The 19,949-nt window shown below is 39.6% G+C and overlaps 1 protein-coding gene across 1 annotated transcript; it reads left to right on the forward strand.

Annotated features, from left to right (window-relative positions):
* The first annotated feature begins 1,514 nt into the window (after positions 1–1,514).
* ndnf (neuron-derived neurotrophic factor) lies at positions 1,515–18,877 on the forward strand. Its single transcript, XM_058764108.1, has 4 exons — positions 1,515–1,871; positions 10,535–10,723; positions 13,262–13,386; positions 16,639–18,877. Exons 2-4 carry the CDS (start codon positions 10,536–10,538, stop codon positions 18,045–18,047), a joined length of 1,722 nt encoding a protein of 573 aa, XP_058620091.1. The 5' UTR covers positions 1,515–1,871; position 10,535; the 3' UTR covers positions 18,048–18,877.
* Positions 18,878–19,949: the final 1,072 nt, after the last annotated feature.

Genomic DNA, 19,949 nt, shown 5'->3' on the forward strand with positions numbered 1-19,949 from the left:
CCGCTGTAAACAGCCCAACAAAAGAAACAAACCGTGCCTGCGCTCTTCAAACAAACCCCACAATTGCGTGTGTGTTGGTAATCACAAGCTATTCAAGTATGCAAATACTCCAAGTACAAAAAGAAGGACGGGAAGCATCGTGGGACTTTTTTTTTTTCAGCGTGACACAGCTCTTTTGATGAAGTCTTCAGGAGTTGAGAGACAGATGCCCTACAGTAAACTATCCTGTGTGTGAAGAAACAAAAACATAACTTCAGCAGGCCTTTGGAGGCTTGACTGTGAAGTTTAGTGTGCTACCTAGTGCACAGCATGTTTGAGACGCAAAAGTGCATTTAAATGTTTGGACACTATCTTAAAGGGCTTACATAAGAGATACTAAACTGAATTTCAGAAAGAAAAAAAAAATGAATTCAAAAACAGGCATTTCAGTTTATTCAGTAGGCTATGATTTTATTCTTAAAAGATTTTTATTTGATATTTGTTGTCATGAGGATTGGTTTAAATTTTGATCATAATTGTATTCACATTCCTTTAGTACTTTTGACCAGTGAAATGATGCCCAGAATGCTGTCTAGGAAGACAGATCGCTGGGTGTTTGAGACATAATGCCTTTTATCATATCACTGCTCTTTCTGCACATTCTGCAACAGATTCAGTTATTATCAGTAATCTCATTTTATAACCCACAGAGCAACCAAATTATAGTTTTCAAAGATGGAAAAATCAATGCAATTAGCATTAAAAAAAAATAAAAAATAAAAATCAAAGTTTAAAACAGCGTTTGTTGTTCAGATATGCTGATACGCCAGTTCACAGATTTAGAATATTATTATTATTATATATTATGAATATTATGAAATGTTAGGCTATTTATTAGTTAATAAAAAACTGAAATAATAATTAATAATAATAATAAGTTGAATAATAATAATTAAAGTTCACAGATTTATGTCTATATATATATATATATACTTTAGGATGTACGGCTTTATATTCACATATTATAAAAAACATATTCAAATATCACTATATATTTGGTTTTATATTCTATATAGAAGTATATATTCTGGGTCTAGAATAATATATTTTAGGATTTATAGCTTTACGTGTAGACTTATATAAATACATTTGCATTTTAAATTATACATTTAGACTCACAATATTTATAGCCTACTCAATACATAATATAAAGTGCATAAACTATATTTGGATATAGGGCCTACTTCCGATTTATACTCAATTTTTAACTGGATTTACTACTTTTGAGAAAAAATAGATATCCAAAGTACCACTATATATTTGGATTTATATTGTCAGATTTGTATATAGTTGCCTATCTAGACCTTCTATATACTGCCTACACAAAACCTTTTTATTTCTAACGATACATTTGAGAACAGGTACTTCATTTGAATTGAATTAAACTTAAAATGACAATGTAACTTTACAACTTGAGGCTTTGGCAGTGTAAGGTTTTTATCATGATGCCACTGAAGCTTGTTGACTGTTGACTCGTGTAGGAGCGTGTGTTTGTGCGCTGTGTCAGATGAGTGGGCTGGTCTTCAGAGAGAGACACTTCACAGCAGTCTGACTCTCACTTCACTCTCGGTCTCTACAGAGGAGAACAGCAGGAGAACAACTCAGGATACCCACTAAGACAAGACACCAACTTTGGGACGGGAGAAACTCCGTGAGCACAGACTGAAGGAATCTAGCAGGAACAACTTCAGCGCACTTTCTCCAACAAACTCCCTGCATTTCCATCTTGTGTTCTCAGACAAGTTTGCGCTGCTGGAAGACAACACACACAGCCGAATAACATTTCTATCGAGACACTTTCGCACTGGAGTGATTTAACCCAAAAGAACAAGGTAAGGAACTTCACGTAACATTGAGATGTTTAATTGTGTATTGACTAAAGGTTTTAGTTGCCCGTTCATAGCAAATGCACGCAGGAGGCGATGCGTTTAAAACCTCTCAGGATCATTTGCACTATTTTAAGACATTGCTCAAAGGTACCTGCCTTTGCATTTCCTAAATGCTTTCAAGCCTCATGAAAGAGTTGAAACACTTCTGCAGTCACGGGGAACGGAGCGGGACTCCCCGCGCTCTTTGAACCTTCTGCCAGAACAAGAGCGACGGGCTTTTGCGGTCTGCAAACTCCTGGAAGTGAACGATTTCAAACACCTTTCCATCAAGCCCGAGCTCGCAGGCTCTTTTAATGTTCGTCTGGATCTCAGAGGAGGTGTGATGGGAGTTTTTGGACATTGTGTTGGAGACGCGGTTCCCATGCGCTCCCATCCGCCAGACGCAATTCATCACAACTCGTCCTCGCCCTCTCAATTGTGCGTCTGTTATTCAGTCTTTCAAAGTGTTAAACGTCTCTGTCTCCGATGAAGGCAAAGGCAAATGGGGAGTTTTCTTTAAATATCTGTTTGTTAGGAACTTCTCCAAACAGTAACGCAAAAAAGCACCTGTAAGATGCATTTTTTTTAATGAACTGTCCTTTGCTGTTTAGATAGATGAATGGTTTGACAGGAACAACTTATTGCACAAGTTTGCGTTTTTCTTTGGTTTAAGCAGCGAGAAGATTGGTATTTTATAAACACACCAAGTTTATTTCTCAACATCAAGATTTTAGCTTCATTTTACAGTTTTTGAATGAATAAGAGAAAGTGTATATTTTAGATTGGGGTGCTCAATTTAAGTTTAAAGTGGACTAGTTTTTAAATTGTATTCTCAAAAATCCAAACAACCACAATCTACATTGTTTCACGAATATGGAGTGAAATAAGAAATTTAACATTTGATGAATATTTAGCTGTCAGCACTGATAGCTTGAAAAGTATAAAAAATTCCTCACAAAACTCACAAATTCCATTTTAATCAATTTAGTCCTGTAGTGTGTTTAATTCATTTTTAACAGTACAAATATTCTGTGTGTATTAATGTAAGCACATAAAATGAGCATGATGAACAATCATTATATGATAATAAAAGTAGCTCTAAAAAAATATTGCATGTCACTTGCTTGAAATTTCACATCAGCTACCCATCTGTAGCATGCAGCGAGATCTCGGTCCCATTTGCATCCTTTTCTTTTCGAATTTGAATAGTAAATTGTGTGGATTTTTTAATCTCTCCGATGGGATTGCGAGGATTAGTCTCCTATCAGACACAAACAACTACGAAGTGGATTGCTGGCTACCTGATGTGGTTCCTGGTGAGAGTGATATTTTTCTCTGGGCTGGGAGCCGTAATGAAAGGCAGACTCAGAATGAGGGAATTTGAATAACTGTATTTAGCAGCGAGGCCAAGCTGCACTGCCTCCCATCCTCTCTCGGAAAGAATGAAACAGGAACAAAAGTCTAAGAACGGGAAGGTCTGTGTTGCATAGCGTATCTAAACCCTTATTTGCATATGAAAACTCTGGCAGCGAAAGAATTCCGCCACTGTTGCAACAGCCATTTGTGTGTCCGACGGAGTGACAGTCTGATGCGGAGATACAGTCGTCCTCACGCTGGTCTTTGTGGGGTCTGTCGTGACTGTGTGTCATGTCCTGTTGAGGAGAACCAGGGATTTAATCGCAGCTTTTCGAACTTTTTGTGACCCCCTGCTCTTTCATTTCCATATCTGTTTGTTCGCAAAGCTTCAGAGCTCAAATTCAGTTTGAGATGGTTCATTCAGCACGTCCTGTCGGTGAAACACGCAAACAACGCCACTCACATAAGATCATTTTCGTTCTCGGTAGGTAGATGATAAATAAACGTCAGTGGCTTCTTTATTTCCCAGCTTGTCCGTTTGTGCGCTTCCTTAGATATGTTCGTATGGGTGGGGTGAGGACGACAAATTGTCCCTCAAGTCTGTGAATATCTGTGAGATCTCAAATTCTTCTCACAAAGACAGCAATGAAGTGAACATCAGTCAGGGGCCTTCCCATTCAATGGTCTGTTTGTGTGGCACTTGGAGAAAGTGGCCCCTACACCCTCAGCACAGCTGCCTGAAGAACATTCCCAAACGTTGTACTAATTGGGAGTCCTGAGATAAAGAACTGTGTGAGGATACTTAGAGTGGGACATCTGGACACTCTTGAGTAGGTTTGACTTTATTAATAATCTTGAAATCACCTGGAGACGTTATACCTCATAGCTAATCTGTGTCTGTCTCAAATGTGCCTCAAAAACACAAATATCTTCAAAGATTTTACTCAACAAATGCCGTTCTGGGTCCTTGCCAAAGTAAACAAGCAGCAGACAGCCAAGTGTCCACGGTGGAGTGCTGGACTTCAGCTCTCAAAACCGGCCTCTAACAATTAGTCATTGTTCCATTTGGCTGTCCAAGAGCACCAGTGCAGCTCAGGATTGGCATAAAGACACAGCCGAAGTACATGTCAAGCACCTCAGCTCTAAAGTGCTGATCTCAGTTATAAGAAATCATAACATTTGAGGTGAGAAGGACACATAGTGGCTGTTTGCGTGCACACTCATTCATTTTTCAATACAAACCAAATACCACATAATGAGGTAATTGAGACACAGCTGATACTGCCATGTATGTCCAGCGCTGCTCCTGGAGGGACAGTGTCCTGCAGGGTTTAATTCTGAACTGCCCCAACACACTTGCCTGTGGCTGCATCTGAAATCACCCACTATATACCAGGGCTCTTTAACTCCAGTCCTGGAGGGACAGTGTCCTGCAGACTTTATTTCTAACCCTAATTTAACACACCTGTCTCTAATTTGTAACACTGTGATTAGCTTGTTTGGGGTGTTTGATTAGGGTTAAACTCATCAGGACATTGACCCTAGAGTTGAAGAGCCCTGCCATTTACCCTTATTCTCTATTCCCTACAATACTCATCTAATACAGTCTTTCCCAACCATGTTCCTGGAGGCCCCCCAACATTGCAGTTTGCATGTGTCCTTAATCAAACACACCTGATTCAACTCATTAGCTCATTAGTAGAGACTCCAAGACCTGAAATGGGTGTGTCAGACAAAGGAGATCTGCAAAATGTGCAATGTTGGGGGGCTTCAGGAATGTGGTTGGGAAGCACTGCTCTGATATAGTCCACCAAATGAGTGAATGAAAACAAATGTGAATTTGGCACTGGTAATGCTGAAGATGGCATCTTCTGGCAAGATGAGGTAATTCATTTGCATGATGCTCACAATTGGTGGGTTTCCTCTAGCTACTAGTCATTAAGTGTACATAGGTCGTACATTCATTATTGAGGTGCATTATGGGATTGAATGATTGCAGTCAATAATGTAAACTATGGTTCCAGACACCACTACTAATGGCTGTCCCCTCGAATAGTGCACTACATCAGTGGTTCCCAACTACGTTCCTGGAGCCCCTCAACACTGCACATTAATCAAACACACCTGATTCAGGTCATCAGCTCATTCGTAGAGACTCCAAGACCTGACCACACATGGGTGTGTGACAGAAAGGAGAGATGCAAAATGTGCAGTGTTGGGGGGCTCCAGCAGCATGCTTGTGAACAACTACATTACATAAGGCAGTGGTTCCCAACCACGTTCCTGGAGGCCCCCCAACACTGCACATTTTGCATCTCTCCTTTGTTTGACACACCCATTTCAGGTCTTGGAATCTGTACTAATGAGCTGATGATCTGAATCAGGTGTTTAATTAAGGAGACAAAGAAAATATGCAGGGTTGGGGGGCCTCCAGGAACATGGTTGGGAAACACTGACATGAGGATATGATATGTGATTTTGGATACGACCTTGATTTGCAGGTAAAGGTGTGTTTAATTAGAATTGGAGCCAAACTCTGCAGGATAGTGTCCCTCCAAGAGCAGGACAGGACATGTCGCAAATTATGAAAATGAAACTAAAGTAGAGATTTTTATTGAATGTGGTTTTGAATCTGGTTTATGAATATCATATTTGAGTGGGTTATACCAAAAAAAAAAGAAAAAAAAACTGGATCGCATAGCTTGGCTTATTGGTGTAGCAGGATGGAGATAGTCAGAATAGATGGACAAACCACTGACTCTTGTCAGAGCTGCATTGAATAAAACTGCTCAACAAAATCCAACATTGTCCCCATTGTGTTCCACTGTTGAGGTTGGTTTCTTTCCCCCCGTCTTTAGCTTTCCAGCTCTGGCTCTGTATGTATGCATGACAGGGCCGTGAGGAGCCCAGGGGACGAAGCTCACAGTAAATGTCTGTTCAGAGGTTTCGGGAAGCGCTGACAGAAGCTGAGGGAAAATCACCCATTCTCCAGTTTCAGGGCGTCGTGCCTCTGTTGAAACAGAATCTATAATGTTTCCCTTATCTCGGTGGAAATGAAGGCTTTTGCAGCTCTGGTGTGATATAGGAGAGTTCACATATGTGACACTGAGCTCCATAGGGAGGAGAGTCAGTATGGAGGCAGCGTGTGTGTGTGTGTGTGTAAACGTGCAGTCATACATGTTTAAAAAGCGAGTGAGACAGAAGTGACACCCCCACACAGGTTAGCGCGGTAATGATGGCTCTCCGCTGTTTGTGGCCCGGGCCGCTGCGGTTTGATTGACAGGTGGTAGCTGCTCTGGTGCGATGTGTGTTTTCACCCTGTCAATAGTGCTGCTTTTCATGCACAGTACATGTGCTACTCATCTGTGTGTGTGTGTTTGTGTGTGTGTGTGTGTGTGTGTGTGTGTGTGTTTCCCTGGCTGAGCCTGTTAGTCCCTGTCTCACCTTGCACGTTAACACTTCCTGTGGCAATTAATCAGTCTATTATTTGACTGATTGAATCATTTAACGACAGGCTGATAGAATTATCTGCTCCTAATTGTTGATCAATCAGTCAGACTTTGATGTTGCCTAAAGCCTCTAGACTCCCAGTGGAGATGAATGGTTATTTTATCTGATTTGGATAAACATATTTCGAAGAGAATGACATTTCTGTCTCTAGAGAGATAATTAGAAGAATTGTAACCAAAGGAAATTGTGTGTTATCCAGAGTGGAATGCAGCCAGATGTTTCTGAAACACCTGACACAAGATTCTTGAAATGCATTTGTGTTGCAGAATTATCTCTAATGGCTCTTTAGATCATAGAATGATAATCAAGGAGGTTAAATTACTTAAAGTTACAGAGTAAGCTAGCACCATCACATTGTCGTTTTACTCGCACGTGATTAGGAGCATTTTGAGGACGATAATTCAAACATTACAGCTTGTTGCGTTCAAAGGGTTTAAGCTGTTTAACATTATGAACTTGACTCTACGACCTTCCCACAACACACTCTCTCTCGAAACCACTTCAAGGTCCAATTCATCACACATCTCAGATTTGTACATGGTGCATAAGTGATCCAGGACCCAAATGAACCCGTTTCCGTCACAGGAAAAAAGTTTGGTAAAAACAAATGAATGCAGAAAAAAAATAAAAAGGAGCAAAACAAAGTTGACACGATTGCGGCCGACTCTGCCTTCAAATTATCCTCCCCCAAATTACGATCAGACATTCTCCCCAGCTCTAATTAAACATTAGCTTTTATTTGTTCCAGATGGGGCTTTGTTTTGAAGTTTTATTTTAGAAAGAGAACTACTTTCTGCTCTGGGAAACTGGGGAACTGCATCCAAACCTGACGAAGTTGCAGGGGAAATCCATGTTCCTGTGTTTCTTTGCTTTCACCTCTTGGTTGTAAATTGGAATTCGTGGCAAATGTTCTGCAACCACATCCAGAGAGATACAGTATTATAATTCTTACCCAAGTATCATGCATACAAGGTCTTCCCAGTCACAATCTACACTTTTAGCTCATTTGTTTTCCCAGTTCTGTTCAGAGCTCTCCGGTGAACACTGACTTATTATCTGCAAGCCTATACAAGCAGATGTTACATTAAATAACTGATCTGGATTAGAAGATATCCTTGTATAGCCTACTACATGACTGTGAATTAAGATGGACTGTTTTCATACCAGTTGCGAACCATACCAAATTTCACATACTCCTAAGTTATCCCAGACCACTTTTTCAAGTAAACTCAATGCCGAGCTTGGAAAATCAGTTTCACCACAACCAAACAGACTTGGGTGTGCACCAAAAGTGTTCGAAACATGTCCTCAAAGTATCCTGCTTAAGTATATCTACATCCCCATATACCTATTTAACAATACAAGATGAGTCCTCAAGAGAGAGCATTACTGTGTGAGAATATCCTGTTAGACCATCAGAGCACAAGAGAAAGCAGTGCTCTCTTGTTGTGGGAGACAGAGGAGAGGAAATGTAATGCATGATAAAAGCAGTGCTTTGTGTGCAAATGCAGTTAAGTACATTTTTGATTGGCCGAAGTGAAAAGCCCAAGTGTAAAGGAGGGGGAAGTGATAATGTGCAACTTTTAAAAGAAAGGCAAGAGGAAGGCACGTAAAAGAAAGAGAAACAATGGATGAAAGCGGAAGAGGAGAAAGAGAGAGTACCATCTGAGCCTGGCAAATAAAGAGTGAGTGAAGGAGGTCAAGAAAAGTAGGAATAAAGGCAGCAGGAGGGGAGGGATTCCTGGAGAGGTCATTAAGAGGACAAGCACTCACTTGCTGTTAATGACAGTGGAGTATCACTCTAATCTGCCATCATTAGCCTGATTATATCAGGGGGTTTGGGCTTTGCCTTCAGCTCCAATCAATGGCACCAAATCAATAGAAAGAGGATATCATGTGATCCCTGCAAAGCCAAATCTAGCCTAGAGTGTAGTCCAGCACAGCCAGACTCAGACCAGCACAGATGAACCAAGTTCAGCTTTTTCTAAGTGGTCTCATCACAGTCTAATTCAGAACAGCATACATAAACTTAGTCCAGCTCAATCTAACACACTTGTGCGGTCTTACCCACTCCAGAACAATGAAAGCCAGCTAAGCACAGACTAGCATAGTTAAGCACTGCAGTCTGAACTTTAAAAAAATTAAATCATAGTAAAGATATGTATGTTACAAAATATCTCTATTTCAAATAACTTATGTTCTTTTAAACACTTTTTTTTTTTTGCAAATCATCATAGAATGATTTCTGAAGGATCGTGTGACACTGAAGACTGGAGTACTGACGCTGAAAATACAGCTTTGATCACAGCAATAAATTACATTTTAAAATATATTCAAATAGAAAACAGATATTTTAAATTGTAATAATATTTCACATTTTTACTGTATTTTTGATCAAATAAATGAACTTTGGTGAGTGAAGAAGAAAATTCTTTCAAACATATTACAAAGTCTTATTGACCTCAGACTTTTGAACAGTAATTTGACTATTGTTTAATATCTGCTCTAAAGGCTCATTTTCAAAATCTTAACCAAAGTAATAATAATAATAGTAATAATAATAATAAAATATACTGTTTGTCATTCACTTCAAAATTAAATAAAAAGTGCACAGGACAGATGCAGCAGATCAGTGAAAAAGAAAATCTGTGAATAGTTACAAGCAGGTGTTTAACACCAACCAGACATGGATATTTTTGTACTGTGAGCTCGGACACTCTACACAGGCATTCAAACGGTGATTAGTGTGTGTGTGTGTGTGTGTGTGTGTGTGTGTCTTCAGTGAGCAGATGTGTGCATCTGTGAGTGTCTCTGAGTGCCTGGATGTTCTCATGAGCTGCTGAATGTTGTTTGCGTGCAGTAATCAACCGCCGCATACCCGTCTTTTACCCCAGCTGTGCCGCCCCTTGAGTTAAAAAAGCAGCAGAACTTCAAAGGTGGTCAGTGTGGACATTAATTTGAATTCTTCATCCCAAATCTCCTGTAGTTTGGTTTGTTTGTTGTAGCATGATGGTGCAATCCAGTCATTTAGCTAAATGTTCAGATGAATTTGCTGTTCTTTTAGATTAGAATAAGGACATCATGGAAATATTTAACTGTCCTCCATTAGAGTTTTTAAACAGTTGTTAACTTCTACTGATGGTTTAACTGTCCTTAACTTGATGTATTGATTCTCCAGCGAAATCAAACATTTTTGAGTTTAATTACTTCAACTAAGGTCATGTACATGATTAATGCACTCCAAAATTCACTTTCAGCAGATAAGCATATTTTGTTTTCTCCTTTGGCAAAACAGAGCACAAATATTGATGACTCATCTTGCACTGAACATATTTTTGTCCAATCAAATGCTTTCTTCTATGCCCCTCCCCCAACAAGTCTAGAGACTATGACGAGAACTATAACTAATACAGTTTTAATTATCATTCAGATTCTATGAGAATGGTTAAGTCAAAATCAGAACTATAACAATAACTATACAGTGGAACAATATTATTGGAAAGACGTACTTCTAGAATGATTTTATTTTTATTTTTTTCCAGCTGATAAACAATAAAAACATTGGCAGTCAATAAGAATCCACCCAATAACCACAGTGTGGTTGCTTTTAAGAAACAGAACATTATTGTGCTTTGATGTGGACGCTAATATAGTTGGTGTGAAAGAAAAAAGGAAAGAAGACTGGTTTTTAAGAATGAAATTCCATTCTCCTGTTCAGTCACTGTCAATGTCTCTCTCTCTCTCTCTCTCTCTCTCTTTAGGATGACGTGGATGTGTGGATGTTATGGTTTGGTGTTGCTGGTCTTGGGGGTGATGGGACAGAAACTGCCCACACGTGATGAAGGCCTCTTTCAGATGCAGATCAGGGATAAAGCTCTGTTTCATGACTCTTCTGTCCTGCCAGATGGAGCTGAGATCAGCGGATACCTGTTCAGAGATACACCGAAAAGGTGGGATCATACATCACACAAACATACACACTTTTCTTTACATATTTGCAGTTATATAAAGGTAATTAAAACTGGTATATATTAACACAAACCTGAATGAATGAATGATTGAATAATTGAATAAATAAATATATTTTTTTTATATAAAAGTTTACATTCAGAAAGTTAAACGTTTCATTTTTTTTTTTTTTTTAAGTATATATATAAGTTCGTTCCTTTGTTTGTATTTATTTAGATTTTCCCATATTTCCTCAAAAGGAGTTTTAGATTTGGTTATTTGGTTCTTTTTGGTGAAGATGGTGCAGCTGTGGTGCAAATTGCTTGCTTCACCTATATTTACGATCTTCTGTGTGTTGAATTGCAGCATACTGTATGTTTTTCATGTTTTTACATTTTCCTTCACGTAAATTCATTTTTAAGTTTGAACATCCTGGGATGGGAGGGTTATAATCATGTGCATTTGTGGAAGTGTCTTTGTGTGAGGGAAGAAGAAATATGGGATCTATTACAGCTATAATGCATCAGATGAGTGTGAGACATGCATTATGAATGAGATGCTGGAAACGACTGTGTGTGTGTGTTTGATGAAGCATTGTTTTGAGTAGCAGGTGCACTCAGATGGATGAATATCAACCGTGTTCACCACATCCGTCAAACTGCACCACATGCAAGGTCTCAGCAAAAGGCTACGGGGTTATTTTAGCTGAGGATCCTGGATGAATTAATCACATACATACCACAGATGGTTGCAGGCTGAGCTATTCGCAATTTAAAACGCTTTATAGTAACAACAAATCTCCCCGTTTCCCGTTTGATGTCCACGCCAGTGATTCTGTCAATGTCGTGTCCTGCTAATGAACTGCAGTGTTCTCAAATATAGCTGATTACACAGAAGTCTAGCATACATCTGTCATAATTATTTTACAGAATGTGGAGTTGAAAGGTGTTTCTGCTCACAGAAGGTCTGATTAAAAGCTCAGATTGTTTGGAATAACACAGTATCATGCTACTTATACTAATTTAGAAGTATATGTACAGTAGATATTTCATGCAATATCTAAACACGTTTGTCAAAATGTGCAGTATGCAACAGAGCACACTGCGCTGTATCCCACAATGCAATATGCTTAATTTGACCTTCATTTTCCAGTGTGATGGATGATCTGGAAGTAATTTCAACCTTTTTTAAAACATCAAGAGTTAAGACATTTTAAATTTTGAGACAATTTTATATGTATTATATATTACATTACAATTTTAAAAAAAAATGTATTTCCTGTAAATGGACCGACCTAATCTAATGAGAAAACATTACTATTTTACAAGATGATTTTGTATAAATTTGTATGATGTGATTTGTATTGTTGTTTGTTGCTTTTAGAAAAAGTGTGACGATTCACCACCAAACCTAATCTTTAGCATAAGAATAAATAAATAAATAAAGAATTAAATAAATAGAATTTAGAGTAATAATAATAATAATAATATGTATATATATATAAAAAAGTAAAAAAACTAATTCAAATTAGCCACCAATTGGTCAGAGCGTAAAACAGTTACAACCTGCCTGAGTTTAAATGCAATGTAAAAAAAAATATTTTTCAAAGTTGTAAATGAAACACAATTTATTAGAGTACATTTAACAAAATATTACTATTTCAGTCTTTACAAATAAAAATTCACATTGAATTCATTGTGTTACTTGCCATTTCTCTGTATGGATATAATTCATATATGTAATGTGGTGATGTAATTAATTTAAATGAATTGTATATAAACACATGATGCTTTCTGTTTCACATTTTTGTAAAGAAATAGTAGGCAGTATTCAGTCTATACTTGCACTAAGTAGTAAGCTAATATTTCAGTATAGTATTAGAAAGAGGTTACAGCTAAAATACACCAGGTGTGTTTGGTGTGCCTTTTATAAGACATCTCCCATGTGCAACGCATTGTCAAAAGTATGTTAATTCATTGGCAACACAGTGCTAAAAACGCTAACAAAGCTAGCGGAAATGTGTTGAGACAGCAAGGCTAATGTAGCAGCGCTGTGTTTGGGGAATATGGTCCTAATTCGGTAGTGGTCTCTGAAAGGCCAGCTAGTTCTAATTTCAGCATATTGTGTCTTGGGACGTGCTTTAATATATCTCAAGTACTTTTAAAGACGAAACATGACTGCAATCAGACGGGCTAAATTAGCAACACCATTATGCATAACCTTGCTAAAATAGCAGTCTTATACTTAGGGACCTGCACTTTTTTCCAGGCCCTAATGTGGAAAGTATTGTTATACACCTTGTTATGTAACCTTCTATATAATTGTATGCTAAAATAGTGCATGTGTTTATCTAAAAAAAGACCTACAAATATAATTGCCTGCAGATGGCTAGTTTTCACACAGTCATCAAATGTGATTCAGTCCAAGCAAAGAGCACATCTGCTATACAACATACAAAATCAGGTTTAATTTCCTGTGTAGGCTAATTTCTATGTTGTTGTCATTTTTGCAGTGCATGCTAACTTTCCTCTCTCTTGCAGGTACTATTTTGTGGTGGAGGAAGACAACACTCCTCTGTTGGTGACGGTTACACCTTGCGATGCTCCTCTTGAGTGGAGATTGACGTTGCAGGAGCTCCCAGAGGACCGCAGCGGGGAAGGATCAGGTATCCGAATTAAATCTCCTGATCAATGTTGCAACTCTGCAGTAATTTAAGACTTGTTTTCCATGTAAACGTTCTAAACTATTATTAGAAAACCTGATCTTAGATCTGTGGAACAAGAGAACATCTCCCATAGCCATTCAATACAGCTTAATGATTAAAGTAGACATTGGCATCTCCTTCCATTTACCTCCAAAGGATTAAACTTGATTAGGAAGGAAGTCATTCCTAAATTAAGAATCATTTAGATCCTAGAGGATTAGAATTCCTTTCTATGTTGTGACTAAAATTTAAAATAAACTGAAATGATTAAATAAATGATAGCATAAAAATTCTTGGGACTGTTTTGGTTCTGTTCCAAAACCTAGTGAGCAGCCTTCATAGGCAGCATTTTAAGCTCGTAATGTTAAGGCTGACCTAAAATGTAGTTACCTGTTAAAGCACTGTGACAAAAGATGAGGATAATTATACAAGAGAAATATCTATTAGGCCTAAATTATACTTAGATTTTAATCTATAACAACAAATAAAATTGTGTTTATTCTCCCGTGGCTTGCCGGAGCAGCACTGTTTGCATTATAAGGTTCCGCTTCAGTTAGGATGTTGCCTATGTAGGGAATAGACAACAAATTGATTTAACCAAAAGTCAAAATGAATGTCCTACAGATGCCCCCCTTGGAAAGTTTTATGCAAAAATAACTCTAGTTTTATTTGAAAAAGCAGCATGGCTGCAGGTAAATATGTGTTTTCTGTGAAGTACTGTGGAGCGTGTCCAGTGTGGGTCAGTGTTTTCCACCGTGGTCAATCATTAGCCCTGTTCTAGTGCGTCAGTGTGTATATGTGTGTGAATTTGGGCTCAGTGTAAGCACACTTGGTGTGCTGATGGACTACATCTGAACATCTGCAGACGTAAAAGCCTAAAGCAAGAATGAAAAAGAATAAATGGAGTGAATCTTGTATAGGGAAATATAAGAGTGAATCTCACAAAACCTGTCAAGAACATGACCCCAAAAAGGAAAAAATTTGTAGTGAAATGTGACCTAGACATGCTTTCAATCACACAGCAATAGAATTCCTCCCACTGTTCCCATCAACTGTAAGCAAAAAAAGGTTGTGACCGGCGTTTCTTCTTCAAAGCAAAATTCTCGCTTGTACTCGTTCTCCCTTTTAGCAGTACTCCCTCCTCTTTTGCCCTCCCTCCTGGTATTTTTCTCATTTCTTCCCTTTTCCCATCACCCTCTCTCTGCATCTCTCTTTTTCCATCTGGACAGTATCCTAAAAAAGAAATCAATAAAGTTCCACAAAACACCCTTGTATTTCACTCCACACACATGGAGCAGAACAGCGGTTTCAGTTCCGCGTGTCTGTGAAACCCAATGTATAGGACCGAAACGGGGCAGAAGCTGCTGTGTCAGAAGCGTACTGTATGCGCAGAACATGTGTGAGCTTACATGAAGACACGAGTGTCTCCCTGCGAGACGACAAGCTTCTCTGATCATCTCTGACTTTTTGTGCCGTAATGACTCCCAGGCCTTGGGTTTCCTCCTTCCTCTTAGTCTGTGGCCCAATATGGCTGTCCTGGCTGATGAAATGCAGAGACCCCATCATTCACTGCTGTACAGTTGGGTTTTACGCAAAGGATTTAGATTTTTTTTGCACACCATGTAATGATTGTCCTGCTACGGCGTGACTTGGCTGTGATTAGGAGATCCTGAAAGACAAATCAGTCAAAGTTGATGATATCTGCCTTCAGACTCATTTCCTTGCTCTCATACACATTCAGTCATTCACAGTTGCAATAACTCAAACACACATACACACACTTACTCTGGTGGGACTGGACTTTAGGAAAGAACATTTCAAATGAGATCTCTTCAATATTTCATTTGTTTAAAGACAGCAATGGGGTCAAACGGAAAGTGAATGAATGAAAACTGGAGTTTTGTGGGTTTTAGTCAGTGTCTGTCTTTTTGAGACCACCGATATAACATTTTATAGAATCTTTAGGTCTCCTGCTTTTCAGATTTTTTTTTCCTGAGAAAGACCCCTGTACCTTAGAGTTTCAGAGAACAATGTCTTAAACTTTGCTATCCACCTGTTTTTACAGCTCTATGCATTTATATTTATGCAAACTGTTGATGCTTTTGTCCAAAGCAACTTCACGATCCATACAACCTCTGTTTTTATCAGTCCTTGCATTCAATGGGAATCGAACACATGACCTTAGTGTTGCCAGTGCCATGCTCTACGGTTTAAGCTACATAAATACTTAGTGTATCAACAATTGTCTCATTTTATTTCCCCTAAAGAATTTTAGGAGACACATCCGAGACGAAGTTGACATTTTTAAACATAAGTAAGAACTCCATTTTGAGCTGCTTCTGTGCAATACTTCATGTACTTTTTTCTGGTTAATTGCAGGACTATGTTATAAATGAAAAGCAAACAAGGACATGGAAGCACTTTTAATTTTTTTTTTTTTTTTGAGGTACAGCAGTCAAAGTAAATAAATACTCATACACAAGTCTTTTCCCATGTTTGCGGAATATATCCACTGGGAGCCGGTCTTTGAGTGCAACGCGTGTTCATTTAGTTCTCTGGTTGACAAACATAATATTATGCTTTCTCGCCCAGCTGAACGGAGAGGGCTTGGAAAGGAACCCAGGGAACAGCGAAGCCACAAGGCGTCTCTGTGTAGCTTAGAGTTCCCTGGGAAGGCAAAGTGAAATTTACCCTCTGATCTGCAAGGTTGTTTGGATACAAAACACAGAAGACGAGTGGCTAACGTTCACCGGAGCAGGTAGCTCCCTGTTACCTCACAAGGATTAACAAATTAAACGATGCTCTTTCCGTTAAGATGGAAATTGCTGCTTCTTTTTTTCCAGTAGTGTTAATCGGGGTGTGGGGAGGAAGCGGAAAGTAAACAACTAGATGAGAGGATTTGGAGTGGTGAGGGAAATGCGTCATTATGTGGCAGTTAATGTTAAATGTCTCAGTCATTGATGTTCAGAGAAAGCCTAAGTGTGTACATCCATTTGTTCGACAGTTTATGTGGCTTGTGTTTGTGTGTGGTTTAAACAAGTCATCATTCAAAACGTGCATCTCCAAACAGTTTTACCCTCACAGAATGGGCCTTGCTTTTGATGTTCGTGGTTTGTTCTGTGGGGACACTCAATTCCTCATCATCTTTTGATTCTCTGTGCTTGTTTCCCAAGGTCTAATTTTGTGAATCTCTCTGTGTCTTTTGTGTCCCAGGTGAACCAGAACCTCTAGAGCAGCAGAAACAGCAGGTCACGGCCAACGAGGGGACCGAACTCTTTACCTACAAAGGAAATGACGTTGAGTCGTTCATCTCCACTAGCTCCCCTTCGGGCTTGTACCAGCTGGAAATCATCTCCACCGAAAAGGACAGCAACTTCAAGATTTACTCTACCACAACTCCCGAGTCCGACCAGCCATACCCGGAGCTGCCTTACGACCCCAGGGTTGATGTTACCGCATTGGGTCGTACTACTGTCACGCTGGCCTGGAAGCCCACTCCTACTGGCTCTATCATGGGCCAGCCGATCCAGTACTGTGTGGTTATTAACAAGGAGCACAACTTCAAGAGTTTATGTGCAGCGGAGGCCAAGATGAGCTTGGATGATGTCTTCATGATTGCTCCAAAACCCGGTCGGGATTTCAGCCCCTTTGACTTTGCTCATTTTGGTTTTGTCCCATCTGAGAATGATTTCAAGGATCGTTCCCTCACCACCAACAGAGCTCTGAGCAACAAGATGAGTCGCACATATATCCCCAAGCCCAAAGTGGCAGACATGCAGAAGATCTGCATAGGCAACAAGAATATTTTTACCGTGACGGATCTAAAGCCAGACACACAGTATTACTTTGATGTGTTCGCCGTCAACACTGGCACCAACATGAGTACTGCGTACGTGGGCACTTTTGCCCGCACCAAGGAAGAAGCCAAGCAGAAGACTGTGGAGCTCAAGGATGGGAAAGTAACCGACGTCTTCATTAAGAGGAAAGGCAGCAAATTCCTTCGCTTTGCCCCGGTCTCCTCTCACCAGCGCGTCACGCTCTTTGTCCATGCCTGTCTGGACGCAGTGCAAGTTCAGGTGCGGCGTGACGGGAAGCTTGTTCTCTCTCAGAATGTGGAGGGTGTCCGTCAGTTCCAGCTCCGAGGAAAGCCCAAAGCCAAGTATCTGATTCGTGTGCGAGGGTCCCGCAAGGGTGCCTCCACCTTGAAAGTACTTGCCAGCACACGTGCCGGAGGCAAGCAGCCTTTCCCTGCCCTACCTGAGGATACCCGCATCAAGGCTTTCGATAAGTTGCGTACCTGTTCCTCTGTCACCGTGGCTTGGCTTGGCACACAGGAGCGCAACAAATACTGTGTTTACAGACGTGAAGTTTCCGAAAGCTACGGCGAAGAGCATCGGCGCAGAGAGCAGAACCAGTGCGCTGGACCAGAGAGCCGTCGCAAGTCTGAGAAAGTGCTTTGCAAGTACTTCCACAGCGCCAACCTGCAGAAGGCAGTCACTACCGAGACCATAACGGGCCTCGAGGCGGGAAAGAGCTACCTCCTGGATGTTTATGTGGTGGGACACAGCGGCCACTCAGTCAAGTACCAGAGCAAACTGGTGAAAACAAGGAAGTACTGTTAAAAAACAGAAACTCCGAAGCACAGACTCTGCACAGAAGTAAATATATTATATATATAATGAGAAAAAAAGAAGTTTATTTAACTCGAAGTGATATTCTACTAAGGAGAGTTTTGCAGACTGACTACTTGCGCACAATGCTAATGCTAATGCTGCATGTGTCGCGATTACCGAACTGCCTGTAGAGTGAGATATCAACCTCTGTATTTATGTTTACATTACCGAGTCGAGTCGAGTCTGGCGCTCTCAGGCGACCTTAGGCACCTGAAGGTTTGTTCTCAGGGGGTGCCATCGCTGTTGCTACGCAAAGAGTCCCTGTACTGCATCCTCAATGCCGTGGAAATGGGAGTTTGGAGGACTTGCAGTTCTCTTTTAGCCACTGCATGCACCATTTGTCTGCCTTATGTCTACGTTCGATTTGTTTGTTCGTTTTGGTTTTTACGCCAGCCATCGCAGTGGTAGCTCCATGACTCCTTCTCTCCGCTCTCCTGCCCTGTATTAAAAACATGGTTTAGAAGACTTTTTAAATTATTTCATACTTCTTAATGTTTTATTTTTTTAACTGTTATTTTTTTGTTATTGACAACAGTTATTAGTGATAAAAATGTGTTTTAAATCTATATGAAAGTCAACGTTGTTGAAGCGTTTCCCCACTGTCAGTTTGTGTGTGTATAATCTCAGTTTGTGAATCTGGTGTGTGTAAATGTGTCTCATCTCTGTGTCACATGTACAGATTTTCTCTGCCAATATTCATGTACATAAAACACTAAATATAGACATCTGTAATCCCAGCGGTTCTCTGTTTCTCTGCCAGGATGATATATACATACTGCAAAATATCCACATGAATGAACAACTGAAAGTGTATGTTCTGCTATGAAGTAAAGAATCTTTCATATGACTCATAGTAATGCACGTCAAGAATACCCTAATGACCAATTGCGTTTGCCAAAATTTGCAGTATACAACAGAGCACACTGAACAGAATACTTGATCCCACAATGCAGTTTGAGCTCAATTCAGTTTGAGCTCCCTTCGCAGCCTGTCAATCACTACAGACATAGCAGAACCTCGCCTGTCTTAAATTAGCCTCATTGCTGCCCTGCAATAATGAGGAAGAGTACTGGGAATGGTGCAGGAATGGATTGGGAATGCTTGAGGCAATGGTTTGGGAATGCCACGGATGGCCTTTTACAGAGAAGCTAATAAGAACGGTCAGCAGGGACTGTGTGTGCAAAGCTCCCAGAAAGAGGGTCAGTTAAGAGAGTGAATGTGTTTTTAATAAAACCAAAATTCCCTGGATCCCAAGACAATCAAAAGAAGAGGTGGCCAATGCATTCACATTTTCTTTTCTTTTTTCAACCTCTAGAGTGGTCTTGCTCAGTACTGTCTACATAGCCATTTGCCTTCTAAGTCCATACTGAAATAAACCCTTATAATTGACTGATTTAGTACACTAGATTGGCAGCAACACTGTGCATCACCCAAAGAAGCACATGGGAGACATCCTCACATAAACTACATGAGAGACAGACTCAAATACATTTTAATGGGTGTTCTCTTTAGCGCCTGATTGCAATTATTACGAAATCATGGTATATGTACTGAAGTTAGAACTACATTATAATGAACATTAACATCTATTTTTGTAAGCTCACATACTAGTATATCATGCATATACCTGATTAGCCTGATAGCTTAGCTTGCACTCTATGCATTTACTCTATTCACATCAGTCTTTATTTATTAGCAGTTTATCAAGTGAAAGAAATTACGTTATGTCCAATTTGCTTTATTATGAACTATAGTAAGCAATTATATACATATTTTAAATGTTTCTTTTTTCTTTTTGGATTAGTTTAACTATTAATAATAGTTGAAGACCGAGGTTGTCGCGATGCATTC

The sequence above is a fragment of the Onychostoma macrolepis genome, chromosome 23, assembly GCF_012432095.1.
Source record: "Onychostoma macrolepis isolate SWU-2019 chromosome 23, ASM1243209v1, whole genome shotgun sequence".
Taxonomy (NCBI): Eukaryota; Metazoa; Chordata; class Actinopteri; order Cypriniformes; family Cyprinidae; genus Onychostoma; species Onychostoma macrolepis.

Coding starts and splice junctions, on each gene's coding strand:
- ndnf (XM_058764108.1), top strand. CDS start 10,536: ATGACGTGGATGTGTGGATGTTATGGTTTGGTGTTGCTGGTCTTGGGG. Junction 10,724..13,261: donor TTCAGAGATACACCGAAAAG/GTGGGATCATAC, acceptor TCTCTCTTGCAG/GTACTATTTTGTGGTGGAGG. Junction 13,387..16,638: donor CCGCAGCGGGGAAGGATCAG/GTATCCGAATTA, acceptor TTTGTGTCCCAG/GTGAACCAGAACCTCTAGAG.